The sequence below is a fragment of the Sceloporus undulatus genome, chromosome 1 (assembly GCF_019175285.1).
Source record: "Sceloporus undulatus isolate JIND9_A2432 ecotype Alabama chromosome 1, SceUnd_v1.1, whole genome shotgun sequence".
Taxonomy (NCBI): domain Eukaryota; kingdom Metazoa; phylum Chordata; class Lepidosauria; order Squamata; family Phrynosomatidae; genus Sceloporus; species Sceloporus undulatus.
In genome coordinates, this window is record NC_056522.1 from 137024668 (window position 1) to 137036703 (window position 12036).

At 41.6% G+C, this 12036-nt stretch overlaps 1 protein-coding gene across 1 annotated transcript in view; it reads left to right on the forward strand.

Annotated features, from left to right (window-relative positions):
• SH3YL1 (SH3 and SYLF domain containing 1) overlaps positions 1–10909 on the forward strand; it is a 39795-nt gene extending 28886 nt beyond the window's left edge. The window contains 3 exon segments of the mRNA XM_042446521.1: positions 54–80; positions 83–109; positions 10087–10909. Coding sequence (XP_042302455.1) covers positions 54–80; positions 83–109; positions 10087–10280 — 248 coding nt within the window. The 3' untranslated portion in view covers positions 10281–10909.
• Positions 10910–12036: the final 1127 nt, after the last annotated feature.

Below are 12036 nucleotides of genomic sequence, written 5' to 3' on the forward strand. Positions count from 1 at the left end.
ATACAAGATTAGCTGGGCCATAATAATGAATATAATATCTGGATTTTCCACAGATATGCGAGCCCCAAGCAGGCTTTACCCTGGCTTCCCAGTTACTCAGCTTCGATGAGTGGTGTTTACAGGTTTGAAATTTCAGAAATAATACGAAATGTGATTGAATTTTGCTATCCAGTTTGGCTACCACTATGTTTGGATGTCAAGGATGATGGGATTGTGGCTCTTCACCTGGCCTGGAACTCACACTGGTTGTGCACCACGCGACCAGTTTTGGCCAGTTGTTATATCTTGCAAGAGTTGCAGAGAACAGGCTGAAGACCCCGACAAACTCTCCAAGCCTTCTCACTCTTGCTTCCACAGAAGTCTTCACCCTTCTTCACCAGGTCCTGCTGGTTCTTGTGCTTCACCCAAGAACAGACAACTCAGTAGTTATATAAAAGATCTACTTTATTCTATCTATACAGCTCCAAACAATACTCAACTCCTCACTCTCCAATCCAACTACTACTATCCACAACTACTACCCACAAAATACATTGGGATCTATGTCCTTATTATAGCCATATCATGGTACCACCTACTGTGTCTGTTTCCACCCAGTAGGCGTGTACATCATTCCCATTGGTTCTCCTTGTTCATCCACAATTGTGATTTCATCATCTCAGCCTTGACCACTTTACAATTGTCAGGGTCGTGGTCCAATTATCTACTATGCATTTCTGTCCTGGCACTCTGGACTTGTTAATGTATTACCATTTCACCTGTGTGGTTCTCAATTGGCTTCTGCTGAGTCCCTCTGACTCTCACATCAAGTTTATTTCTCTTACTGTATAACCATGTTGCTTTTTCCTTAACATGAATTGTTCCTCAAAAAACTGTTTACATGGCCAGCATGGTTTAGTCATTTGATGTTGGACTACAACTCGGGAGAACAGGATTTAAATCTTCGCTGGGCTATGCAAACCCATGGGGTGACCTTGAGCAAGTCACTCTCTCTCTCTCAGGGGGCATTCACATTTACATTTTTGTCCCAAGGAGATGCGGATCTCTGCGGTGATGCATACCGGATTAGTATTCCCACTACATTTTCCATTTCTGAATCTCTCTGTGCATTTTAACCTTGTTGCCATTCACACTTGCCACTATTTGGTTTAAAATGAGGATGCCTCCATTTTCAGCAATGATGCAGCGCAATCCGAATTGATTCAAAGCTTACTCACACTACTAAAGTTGCAGATCGTTGCGGCTTTTAAAAAAAGACATGAGGGAAAAAACAGTTACTGAATGTACCCTGTTAAGTGGGGTTTTTGGTAGCCCCCCCCCTGCAAACTGCACCCAGTGCCGTCAGGGCAAGTGTGAACATCACAAAAATAACCCAGTTTCACACCTTATTTTTCATAGTGTGAATGGGGCCTCAGACTCAGAGGTATTTTTCTTTTCCTAGTAAGAGAAATCTATGTCAGTTGAATCATGTCATGGCAGGAAGAACTGAAGCACAGAAAGCTCGTTACATATGTTTGTAATAATTTCTAGTAGGCCATCTTCAGGAGATTACTCTAAAACTGTAAAAGCAGCAAGACAGATCAGAGTGACTAATGGATATTGTGTCAGAGATCCTTAAGCAGACGGATAATGTGTGTGTATCTGTTTTATAGCCATGGTGACATACGCATCTTTAGTAAATATTAAACAGTGAATCCTTTCTCTCTTTTAACGGGGTTTATGCAGCAAAGTCTATTTTTGTGCTTCAGTTTTCCCTAGCAGACTTCTAGCTTATTTCAACTAAAATAAACATCCATCTAGTAGCTTTTCTCCCTCTGTTGTTTCTAATATAAACTGTCTTAGTACTGATCATAAAACAGAAAATCCCAGGAAATAATTTCTGCACTGTTTTTGATCTGGTAAAATCTGTTTTCTGGCATTTCTGCACTCATTTTAATTTGGCATCCTTTGTATTGTCCTGAAATGAGCAAAAATGTAACGTGGAATTTTGATCATAAGGGCAGGGAGGAAGCCTTGAAAATCCATGCCACTGCTGAGCCAGCTGATTACAAAGGCACTAGAGATTGAGGTCAGTGCATGTAGGACTAGAAAATTGAGGTCTTTGTTTTATTGTGTTTTGGGTCAATGCCATTTTGTTACACTTATTGAGTAACAGGCAGACACTAAGAACCTGTACTTTTTCATATCCTTAGCTTGGCAAATGTGCAGTTGTTCAGATGAAACAAATACTTAGTGTACAATGTTGGTTTTCAGAAGTAATTAAAAGAGTGTTTTTTTAAAAAAAATACATCTGCATAAACACAAGATTTGAGGCAAGATATAAAGGCATAGAAAGCATAGAAGGCTGTGAAGGCACATAAGTGCTATATATACAGTACATGAATGAAAATGCAGACCAGTACAGAGTTGGTTGCAGAGGTCTTGATAGGTGTTGATCCCTTGAGTCCCATTGTGGGAGAAAGGCAGGATATACTGTATATACTTAACTATAAGTCAGAACTTTTTGCCCCAAAATAGCCTCCAAAATCCTGGTGGACCTATCCACGGAGCAAAACGTCCTTCAACCAAGCCTCCCCGCCCCCGCGGCTGCCTCCGCAAGGGACAACCCAGCTGAGGAGACACTGAAAGGTTGCACATTTACCCTGGAGTCTCTCCTCAGCTGGGCTGCCTCCTCAGGAGAGAAGCTCAGTTGGGGAAAGGCTTGCAAGGGTGCGCGTCGTCCCTGGGATCTCTCCTCAGCTGGGCTGCCTCTCTCAGGAGAAAGCTCAGTTGGGGAAAGGCTTGCAAGGGTGCGCTCCCCTGGAGTCTCTCCTCAGCTGGGCTGCCTCCTCAGGAGAAAGCTCAGTTGGGGAAAGGCTTGCAAGGCGTGCGATCACCTTGGAGTCTCTCCTCAGCTGGGCTGCCTCCTCAGGAGAAAGTTCAGTTGGGGAAAGGCCTGCAAGGGCATGCGATCACCATCAGTCTCTCCCCAGCTGGGCTGCCCCCTTAAGTCTGACCCTCGATGTATCCATGGGTCATATGTAAATCCACATTTTGGCCCCAAAAGTTGAAATAAATAGATAATAGAACAAATTGGTGCAAAACCTTTAGGAGTTAGCAGGGCTGGCTAGGAAGGGTTAAGAATTTCATTTATTTAAAAAAAAACCAGACTAAACTCTACAATTTTGTAATAAAACAGACAGAAAACCCCTCTTAGATTTAAAGAATTTAAGTATGGGAGAAAATAGAGATTTATTTATCTCTAGGAGAAGGCCTTAATTTATTAGTAAATGTAGTCTGGGAGCAAATCTTGGTATCATTGCAAGGGAAGATAGTTTGTTCGCATGTAAGGCATGGGATTGGGGTAGTGGCCAATTTCAACAATGAAAGTGGTGGCTGTATGGGTCAAGGAGGTCAAACGCTTTCTTTTCTTACATCCCCACAGTCCAATGTCCAGGCTTTCCCCTGTGCCCACCATGCAAACCCAGTATCAGAAGTGGATCAGAGAAAACTGCTTTCTATCAAATCAGATCATTATCCCACCTAATACAGTATTCTCCACAGCAGGGGTGAGAATTGTGTGGCCCTCCAGATGTTGTACTGCAACGCCTAACATTTCTCACCATTGGCTGTCTTAAATAGAGTTTCAGGAGGTTCCAATCCAACCACATCCAGGGGGGGCACATGATTCCCAGTCCATGATCTACCTGGCTCTTTATTGTTTCAGACAGTCATCTTTCCAGTTCTAGTACTGAATAATATTTTTTCTTCTGAACTGTAGAATCTGGTAAGATACAGTGGAAGAAAGTTCAGCAATCTTTACCTGCACTACTTTTGGCATTAAAATTAACCCGTTGCCCTATTTTATATGTGAACTGGACATTTATTTGTTTGCTTCGTTCTGGCATCGTATAAGAGACTGGAATTCAAAACACTTCATAACAAGACTGAGAAGTCAAGCAAGAGCAGCTATGTGTGTGTGTGTCTCTATATATTGAGAGAGAAAGTGGGGGGAGAGAGAATATATATACACACATACATACACCTGTGTTAAAAAGCTTTATAAAACATATCTAAACATGTTCGTAATAAAACATTGTTTTATTGTTTTTAATATTTAACCATAATTGTTTTTTAACAAAAAAAACCCTCTGTTTTTTATTGTGATTTTAAACAGTTTTAGAGATAGTGGTCAAATGATAAAAATCTCATTAATGTTTTACTACTAATGTGTTTTAATATGTTTTTGTATATAAAGTTTTTTGCTTTTTTGTTTTTTAACTTTGGTTGTAGGATTTGCATAGGCGTTGACTTACAGTAAATCACTTTCATTGAAGAATAAGCTATAGAAAACATTAACAAAAACAGTCATGAATATGATAATAGAAGAAAAGATAAGATATATAGATTTTTTTTGTTGAACATATTATCAAGGATTCAGAGGTTCAGAGAAGAGTACATCATTCCAGTTCCACAAGTGATGGACTGGAGGTTTCAAAAGCTGTGTAGTGTCATTAATATATTCTGTGAGAGGATGCCAGCATTCTACAAGTGGTTTCTGGTTTGTAGATCTTATAGTAGATGACATTTTATCTGATAGTTTTTCCATTAGCCATGTTTCCCATACTCTATTCCACCAGTTTTCAAGAGAGAGATTCCCTTGTTTCCATTTTTTTGCAATTTCAAGTCTAGTAATTCCTGGGAAGAAGCAGATTAGATCTTTATATTTTAAGTTTTTTGTTTTTACTTGGGAAAACTGAGAGTAAGAGTAATTTTGAACAGAATGTAGTATTCCGTTCAGTAATGTTGCTTTGTTTTAATCTCTACCTGAGTTTGTCTGAATTATTTCTTAAACTAGTTGTGAAGACCACAACACCAATCTGTTAAAAACCCCATTCTCAACAGCCAGTTGGATGCCAAATTTACAGCATTAAAGGAAGATGGCTGTGCCACTGTCACATCTCCATTTAGTCAGTATCACTATTGCTACTCTGCCATAAATCAGGCATCTTGTATAATGCCACAGGTACATCATGAAGCTTTTTTTTTGTCTTGAAATGTGGAAGGAAATGCATTGAGTAAAATGGGATGAACTACTGTGGCCCTTCAGATTGTTTCATAGTGCACCTCTTGAAATCCCTCATCATTTGCTATGCTGGCTAGGGCTGATGGGAAGTTACTGGCTAACAACATCAAGGGGGCGCACAATTGCCCACCATATAAAGGATGCACTGTCATTCTTAGTTGTTGCCATTGTTGTGTGCCTTCAAGTCATTTCCAATTTACAGTAACCCTAAGGCAGGGGTAGGCAACCTTTTTGAGCCAGGGGCCGGGTTGCTGTCCCTCAGACAACTTGGGGGGGCCGAAGGCGCGGGGGTGGAGCTTCCACCCTCCGGGTGTGGGGCTGCACACCAGGGGTGGAGCTTCCACCCTCCGGGGCGGAGCCGCACGCCGGGGGCGGAGCTTCCACCAAAGCCCCGCGGGGAGGAGGAGGCGTGTGCCCGCCCTCTCCTCCTCGGTCCCTTTCTGGCCAAACACCCCCAACCTGCATTCCAAAACACACACAACAGCACATCTGTGCATTTCACATGGCTTTATTGCATATTTCACATTGCATATTTCAGAGGCTTATTCCATAACCAAACCCCTTGGGTTTAACACTTAGCATGGTTTAACATGGCTATGCATATTGAACATGTCAAGGTGGCTTCACCGTTCTTGCACCAAGTGTACTTCTCAAAAGTGTGTACTTGGTCAAGGGACTTTGGTTTTTCTTCACTGCGCATGAGTTTGTAAAAATCACAGCAATTTACATTGGCCATGCCTCAGAGGCTTTCTGATATCAATATCACCATTAAAGAACCAAAAACACACAGAAAAGACACCTTGGAAAGTCACACTCTCTTGGCTTCAGAAACAGTGCGTGCATGCCTCTCAAGCTGACTCATATCATCATCATCATCATCACACTATCATTGTCAAAGCAAGGGAGACTTGTTCGCATTAAAAGCACCCAAAACACACTTTGGAAGGTGACACTCTCTTGGCTTCTGAAACAGTGCTTGCATGACTCTGAAGCTGACTCATATCATCATCATCATCATCACACTATCATTGTCAAAGCAAGGGAGACTTGTTAGCATTAAAAGCACCCAAAACACACTTTGGAAGGTGACACTCTCTCGGCTTCTAAAACAGTGCTTGCATGCCTCTGAAGCTGACTCATATCATCATCATCGTCGTCGTCGTCATCATCATCATCATCATCATCATCATCATCACACTACAAGGGAGACTTGTTAGCATTAAAAGCACACAAAATAAAATTTAAAAAAACCTCCTCTTCCTCCTCCTGCTGCCCCCTCCTCCTTTTCTTCCTCTTCCTCCTTCTGCTGCCCCCACCTCCTTTTCTTCCTCTTCCTCCTCTTCCTCCTTCTGCTGCCCCCTCCTCCTCTTCCTCCCTCCTCTTCCTCCTCCTCCTCCCCCCTCCTCCATGCACTGTGCGGCCTGGGGAGGCAGGGAGAAGGCAGAGGAGAATGAGGTGGGCGGCGCTGGGAGGCAGGGAAGGCGGCGCGGGGCCCCGCGGGGAGGCAGGGAGGGTGGCGCGGGGCCCCGTGGGGCTTCCCCCTTTGCCTCCTCTTCCTTCTTCTCCTCTTCCTGTGCGGCCTGGGGGCGGGGCAGAGGAGAAGGAGGTGGGTGGCACTGGGAGGCAGGGAGGGCAGCGCGCGGCTTCCCCCTTTGCCTCCTCTGCCCCAGGCCGTGCGGCCCTCCTCTTCCTCCCCCGCGTGGCGGAGGAGGAGGATGGCGGCGCGGCCTGGGGAGGAGGAGGTGGAGGAGGCGGTGGCAGCGGCAGGACCAGGCTGGGGCCGGTCCTGCCGCCTCCGCAGGCTGCATCAGGCCCGCAGGCCGGGGGTTGCCGACGCCTGCCCTAAGGCAACTCTGCCATGGGGTTTTCTTGACTAGTTTTGTTCAGAGGGGGCTTGCTTTTGCCCTCCTCTGAGGCTGAGAAAATGTAATTTGCCCAAGTGGGTTTCCATGGTAGAGAGGGGGATTCAAATCCTGGTCTCTCAGCGTCCTAGTCCAACACTCAAACCACTACACCGTACTGGCTCTCATTCTTAGTAATCCATCCCTAACAATCATAAGCCATTGAAAAGCAGATAGCTGTCATATTAAATATAGGTCTCCTTTTGCTTGTGAAGCAAACATTATGTTGAAAAAAAATAACATACACAAATCTGTCCCCCATCTCAACATGGAATGTGTTGATTTTCTTACTCTTCCTTTTTGAGAAGGCTGTTTTGATGATGGGGGACGAAATTAGGATTCCTACTATTACTTTTTTTTCTTTTTTCCTTTGTTTTGGTTTTTAGCAGCCTGATGTATATTAACTGTTCAAATGTAAACTTGACCTCTGGGACAGGTTCAGTCTTGTTGCAGAAGAAACACTCTGTGGGAGATGATCAGAGCACTGTGCTGCTTCCCCCCATCCTATCCCAGGAGGAGCGTAATTGGAGCTTGTGACAGATCAGTTATGGCAGAAGCTATAAGTCTCTCCCAGTACAGATAACAAAAATAAAAATGATACTTTTGTATATGAATTGGATTAATAGTCATGGAGATGCCAGGTCATTCTCGTTGGCCATTTAATTCTATCCCAACATCTGTTCTGTGAAAGTACAAGGGAAAGAAATGTTGTCTTCGGCTTTGTCAGCATTATGGGTTTACTATAGGTCACTGCTGAACTGAAATGGGTTTAATCAACATCTGGTTTGCAGAATCTGTTTTGCAGTATTAAAAATCCGTGGTGGTACATAGAAGCTCCTGGCCATTGTTTGCCTGGATAATGTTATCCTCCTTGTGAGAAACACATCTATTCCTTTCAAAATGTTAACAACTGCAATGTACTCAAAGGAGATTTAGCTATCAGGAAAGTGTGGTTATTGCACATAAAAAACATTTTGTGACTGAGCTGGTTGATAATGTAGAATAGGCAATAAAAATATGGGCATATTTTCTGTATAAAGCTGACCAGATCTAAGGGGTTAGGATTAGGCCTAAACTGTTTAGAATTAGGAACAATACTCATCTGCCAACAGAAATGCCCAGAGACTTACCAGCAGAGTAGTCTTCTGGCAGATTCTGTCTGCTGGTTAAGATCTACCAGCAGAAGAATGTGGAAAAGGGGATATGTAAATGGTGTGGAGAGGAAGGAGTTGGTTTAAGCTAGTTCCAAGCCTCTTCAGCCCAGGATGCGGCTCCAATGCCACCACAAATTTGGCAATGGTAAGGACAGTCCTGTGGAGTAACTTCACCACCTCTAGGCTGGGGGGGGGGGTGTCTTTGGATTCAGCACACCTTCAGCTGGCCTAGTGTCACCACACCTGGCCCTTAGAAGTCTGGGTCAGGTAGGATTGCTCGGTTCATCTGAACTCAACACACAGATTATCTCCCAGTGCAGCAATATTGGGCAAATGCCTCTTTGGCTGCCTTACGTAACTACCTAAACCTGCTGGAATTTCCTCTTCAATAAAACAAAGCTACAACAGCCCTGGTGTTGAAAGGCTGCCCATCTCTGAGCATTGGGTAGTTTCCTCAATAAAACTAGATGTGCAGAAGACCTTGTTTTCATTTGATATAAGTGGCGCTAGTAGTGAATCCCTTCCCCATTCTAAACAGATGCAACATAACAAAAACAACAGCAAACAATTAAAATCAGTGTGTTTTTTTTCTGTGGGTTTCATATGAACTGATCAAGAGGGCTCAACAGCACAGATAATGTTTTGTTGAATGTAGCACTGTAGCACCATCTTGTGTGAGTTGAATAATTCTTAGCTGATGATTTTTGAAATCCAAAGAAAGATTGTTGAAACATAACAACTTATGTAACAGTTTACTTACTTGTGCATTGCCCAATCTTCAACTATCCCCATGCAAACAAAGGTTCCCTGCAGATTTTCAGTAGATTTTGTAAAAGTACTGAGTTTACATTTTCTAACATGTATGGCTTTGCAATCCATTTTTTTAAAGTGTTAATTTTTTCTCATAAACAAGTCCAATACAAGCTCTACTGTAGAATTTACTAACTTTGGGTTTAAAAGAAAGGCCTACCATTCGAAGGCTCACCTATCTTCCAGTCATGCTGCTGTTTTAAATTACTTTCCACCTTCACTGTTGTTTCATCGTCTGTGGTCAATTATGGTAAACTGCTTGTAGGGAGTCAGACGAATGATTCTTGTCTGACCTATAAGAGTTTTAAAAATGCAATTTATTGTATGTTAAGATGATTTGATTCAGTTTGAGCTGGCAGGGAAAGACAATCTAAAGACCTCTCCGGCAAACCCTGAAAGACACCTTCAGCTGGCCTACTGTCACCGGCAAACCCTGAAAGACTTGATATTTCAGTATTCTAGTTGCTCAGTTTTTCAACAGTTGCTGAGCTTCTTTACCAGTAATTTAACAATGCGCTACCTAGATTACTACTCTCTTGCCCATGCTGGCTGGGGAATTCTGGGTGTTGTAGTTGAAAAATACAACACCCAGGTTTATTCCTAGTTCTGTTCTGCAAATGCTGTCCTTTTATTTTTCTCTGTTATTCAAAGCCTGGCCATATAAAATATTTTAACAAATTTGTTCATGGTAAATGTTTTCATGCCCAAACATTACCGGATGCTGAGAGCAGAAGACTGCTGCTGGCTCATGATAAAATGAACACCGAGTGTTCAGTTCCTAACAATGGCCAACCCACAGCAAGGCAGAAAGGAAACAGACCCTGCTCTCAAACTGCTGTTCAGATATTCAAAAGTACTGTAAAACACACGCATCCCTTAAAACGTAGTTGATGTACCATGAAATCTGAACTGTCTATTCTCCCTCTAAGTCTTTCCTTTCGTTCTGTGGATTTTTAATGTAAATCCACACTGGAATATTGGGAGACTCAACAGAGTATCTTAAGAGGTTTACCTTTGGCCACAAACAACAACAAAAGCAAATTCCATTCAGATTCTTCCAATTTCTTCATAGAAAGAAGTTGGCACTATGTGAAATTTACAGTTCACGGTAAAGTGTAACAAGATGTTTTGAACTGAAACTGTCTTTTCTTTTTAGGCAACTCTCAGACCAGTTCTACAATTGTGACAGCAATATATCCGTTTGAAGGGCAACAGCCGGGGGATTTGACTTTCAAAGTTGGAGACAAAATCAAGGTCACAACAAAAACAGATTCCCAGTTTGACTGGTGGGAAGGATGTTTACATGGCAGGACCGGCATTTTTCCTGCTAATTATGTTACTATAAACTAAAACACATTTTAAATGGCCTTTCTGCTTTGCCAAAATCCTTTTTCTTATATGTGTAGAAAATGATGTACCTTGATTACTCTGAGTGTGGGTCAATGGGCAAGGCAGGAAGTCCCATGGAGCTCCTTAGAGCTTTGTTTTCCTAACCTTAGCTAACCTCTCCCAACAAATACATCCATACATGCAGAACAAACTTGTGAAGGCATTACAGAGAATGTGATCTTCACATGTGCTTCCCATATGCTCCATCCATTTCTCCTTCTGTGAAGTAATCAAAGGTGAGATAAGGAGTAAGGGCAGAGGGAATACACACGGACTCACCATTTCTTGAAGAACTGCCTTATGCTAATGTTGGTGGAGGGAGCAAGCCAACAAGATTCTGTTGAGTTTGAATCATTGCCTCCCTGTGTAGACACTGTGTGCCTTTTTCTGAGTCAAACCTTATGTTGAGATATAGATAGATAGATTTTTAAAACAAAATTAAAATAATATTTCAAATGTTTTTGTTTTATCTTTTCTCTAACTTAATACTTGATTATGAACAAAATCATGAAAAACAAATCAGATTACGCTGTACAAGAGATGCTAAAATTAATATATTGTGTGTTTTGTATCTAACATTTTCCACTAATAATGCATAATAAAATCTTATTTTGTTTATTTGTTGCCAATTTGGTTTCTTTTTTGTTCCCTGCAAACAGCTATCTAAAATCTCTAAGATGAGCATTTAGATACTATGTTTACTGTTAAGGCCTATAAATGACTTGTTTTAAACGTTTGTTTGTTGCCTTATTATTGTTTATATTTCTTGTGTTCATGAGAGTCATGATGAGCCTTGACTTATTTTTATCATTCTTTGTGACCAGGCTCTCCTCAGACTCTTGACTGACATCAAGGAACAGATGCTTTTCCTGCATTTTCCACTAGGAGCTCTCAGTGGTTCTCTGCAGAACCAAAGACAATTAATTATCTGTCTTCTATGATTTGTAAAACGTATAATGACAATTTGAATAATCAATTGTTTTGTTTTTTGACATCAAAATATGAAAATGAAAGTTCTGGGCTCCCAATTTGAAGGAGTGAATTGGAAATCTGGAGCCCAAATTTAATGTTTAGCCCAACTACAGTAGACCAATTGAACTTGTTCACTTTAGTAGTTGAGACTAACAGTTGCATTTAGACCTTGTCTTGCAATTCTCATAAAGGTAGATGTTTCCTTGGGTTGCTCATCTAGACACCATAAGATGCATTCAAAAATCCATGAGTGAACTTGTCCTAGAAGAGTAAAGGTCCAGTTGGGCCTTCTGAATTATTTTATATTATACTGTCCAAATTTGACCATAACCTCATATAGCCAAAAGATTATGTCACAAATGAAAGATAATGGGTTGGATCCCATTGTGATTTGTTTAGTCAGTAATGAATGGCTTAAATGCTGTTTATTTTAACGGGACTAAAGCACAGGCTAATGTAGTTTGATTACTATCATTAAATGTGTGACATTTTCTGCACATGGAACTCGCCCCTTTGGTATCTGAATAAGAGTAACTTATATGACTGTCTTATTTATTCCCCCCCCCCACTTCACCTCCTCCTTTCACACACACACACACACACACAACTTCTATACAATATTGTCCTTTTTGCTTTTGCTTTATTTCTGGCATTTGTATGTTCTTATCAGTTTGCCAATCTGAAACAACTGTTAATCATATTTTGCTGGGAAATTCTCAAAGGAGGATGGTAAGAATTATGTATT